The sequence below is a fragment of the Dipteris shenzhenensis genome, chromosome 22 (assembly GCF_047967505.1).
Source record: "Dipteris shenzhenensis isolate YYH24624 ecotype China chromosome 22, Dip_SZ_1.0, whole genome shotgun sequence".
In the NCBI taxonomy this organism is placed as follows: Eukaryota; Viridiplantae; Streptophyta; class Polypodiopsida; order Gleicheniales; family Dipteridaceae; genus Dipteris; species Dipteris shenzhenensis.
This window is the reverse complement of record NC_141617.1, coordinates 3,928,143-3,930,573: the sequence shown is the minus strand read 5'-3', so window position 1 is coordinate 3,930,573 and position 2,431 is coordinate 3,928,143. Positions and strand designations below refer to the sequence as shown.

The following is a 2,431-nucleotide window of genomic DNA, read 5'->3' as shown; positions in this document are numbered from 1 at the left end:
TTCAATGTCCAATGCACGTGGAAATTTATAGGCACATTAAAACCACTTAACTTAGGAGCCTTGCAAAGTTTGGTGTCATCCGACGGTGAGACATAGGGATGTCGGTGTCTAATGTGTATTTTTCATAACCATAGGGATGTCGGTGTCTAATGTGTATTTTTCATAACCATACGTGGGGATTTCTGCGTTCCTGACGACACATCTGGCATCCAATGCAGCTACGACTTTGCAAGGACATCAAAACCGCTTATCTTGACATTGCATTAGAGACACGCGAGTGAAAAACTTCTAAACCTAAACGGAAATATAGAACTTTTATACCTAAACGGAAATATAGGAGCAAAACCTTGGACAACTTTCTAGATTAATGAACTCTGATGAGCACCCACAGATGAGCGCCATAAAAAAACAGCAACTCAAAAAACAGGCGATCCCTGCTTCCTTTTTGCATGAGTCATGAATTGAGCTTTTCTAGCGTATTCTCTTGAGCTGCAGCAAATAAGCAACACGTGCATAGCCAATGCCAGGGCCAAGAGCTTCCGGTCATAAGCTTAGTGCTCCAGCAACGAATCTTGACTTTCAGCGGCCCTTGATGCTGCAATGTTTTCAAAGAAGAAATTCATCAGTACGAGATCACCCCACATAGGCAGCGAAGACAACAGCAAAACAGTAGGCACGAAGAATGACGACGTACCGAGATATGCAACCAATGCTACTAGCAGGAATGCGAGTGCTGTCACTGCCAAATCAATCCCAAAGAGCACGCCCAAAAGGTGAAACCCATAAGCAGGAGCGAGAACAATCTCCAGAATTGCAAGGATCGCAGACACAGCACCAGAGACGACTAATGCTGACCAAGATTTGAGACTTCGCAATTCGTAACCCATTAGCACCTTGACAAATCCCTGTAAACATGAAGATTAAAAGTTAGGCTCTCCGACAATGCCGTTCCTGGATGCGAAGTTAACCAAAGCCTTGGGTGGAGATTTTCAAGGGGCAGCTAACGATATCCGGAGCTATAAAAAGGGCTAATTGTGGTCATTTCACTTATAATATGCAGAGGGATCAATTCAAGTATGTGTAGTCGTGGTGGATCCTCTGGCGAAACAGCCCTTACGTGGACAATGAACCAGCCAAAAACGAGCCATACAAAAGCGCTTCCTCTGCGAATTCGGGCCTCAAAGAGCATCCACAGTCCAACCCCCAGGTGCAATATTCCCAGCAAGAGGAAAGAAGAGGTCCCGGGAGCGCCGAAGACGAGCAGGAAGCTCAAAAGCGCAGCGATTCCTCCGATGAGCAGGATCCAGGCAACCATGTGCGGAACAGAGATGCCAGAAAAGAAGATGGGGAGAAGGATGGCGAGGAGGCCGACGACGAGGAAGGCGGCACCGAAGATGGTGAAGAAGAAGCAGATTTTGGCGAGGTGTTCGTGGGCCAAGTCAGTGCCAACGGAGCGGAAGCGGGAGAAGAGGAAGGGACGTTGAGGTTGTTGATCGCCATAGGGTGGGATAGCTGAGTATTGATCTGGAGAGGAAGCCATGGAGGGAGGGAGGGAGTGAGGCTATGGCGAGTGAAAGCTTAGTTAACCTGAAGTCTCAACAAGTGCTTTGTGCTTCTTTTTCGTCGATCGTGAAGGATGATGATGAGTAGGATGTTCTTCGATTTTTTGCAAGTGGCCGCACCGTATCCTGCCACGCGTCCTCTTTGCCACGTGCTGCCCTGTGTCGCAACGTCCTGCTCCCACGTCATCCCCTCACTCCCCCCCCCCCCTTCTCTCTCTCTCTCTCTTTCATGTTCCCTCCCTCCCAAGTGTTCACGCAAAATATTTTTTGCAAAAAAAATCAGAAACTAGAGTGCTTGGCCAGCTGGGCTCTTGATGAATACTTCTCTCTTTTGCTATCTTGTTGAGGTTCACATGAGTCACGTTGTCAGAAATGATGCAGAAGATTGCAGTTGTCAATGAAGTCGCGTAGTTCCGCATACGTGTTGAAGCCGTTGATGTAAGCTCCCGGACGTTCTCCTGCATTGTTTGCTAGCCGGAATTGCTTTGTGGTTAGGAAGAACCTCCTCTTTGCTGGTGGAGGTTTTGTTGCCTTCGCGTTGCTTTTGTATAGCGCAAATAGCTGCTTGCAGGCACGACTTATTACATCGTCTTTTCAAATGAGCCGTCTTTTTAAATCTTCAAGAAAAAAAGATTCTTTCATGCTGGTGGAATTTACCTTGTCTGCGTCCATGTCTTATGCTGCAATGTCCCGAGCTTTATGATTCTCTGCACCTGTTCTCGACAACAGACAAGATATTAAAACCATTTTCCTTGCACGCATGTTTGACGCAACATATTCATGACTTGCCTCTGCCTTTTTCAATCTCTGGTAGTGAATACCTTTATGCTCGTGGCTGTGTTGTCGGCTGTGAGAACTCTCATGGAATT

General features: G+C 47.0%; 1 protein-coding gene across 1 annotated transcript; it reads right to left on the bottom strand.

Annotated features, from left to right (window-relative positions):
* Window positions 1-381: 381 nt before the first annotated feature.
* Window positions 382-1,574, bottom strand: LOC147887630 (uncharacterized). Its single transcript, XM_087393937.1, has 3 exons — window positions 1,118-1,574; window positions 695-905; window positions 382-595 (listed from the first exon to the last, which is right to left on the bottom strand). Exons 1-3 carry the CDS (start codon window positions 1,538-1,540, stop codon window positions 552-554), a joined length of 678 nt encoding a protein of 225 aa, XP_087250063.1. The 5' UTR covers window positions 1,541-1,574; the 3' UTR covers window positions 382-551.
* Between the last annotated feature and the right edge of the window lie 857 nt (window positions 1,575-2,431).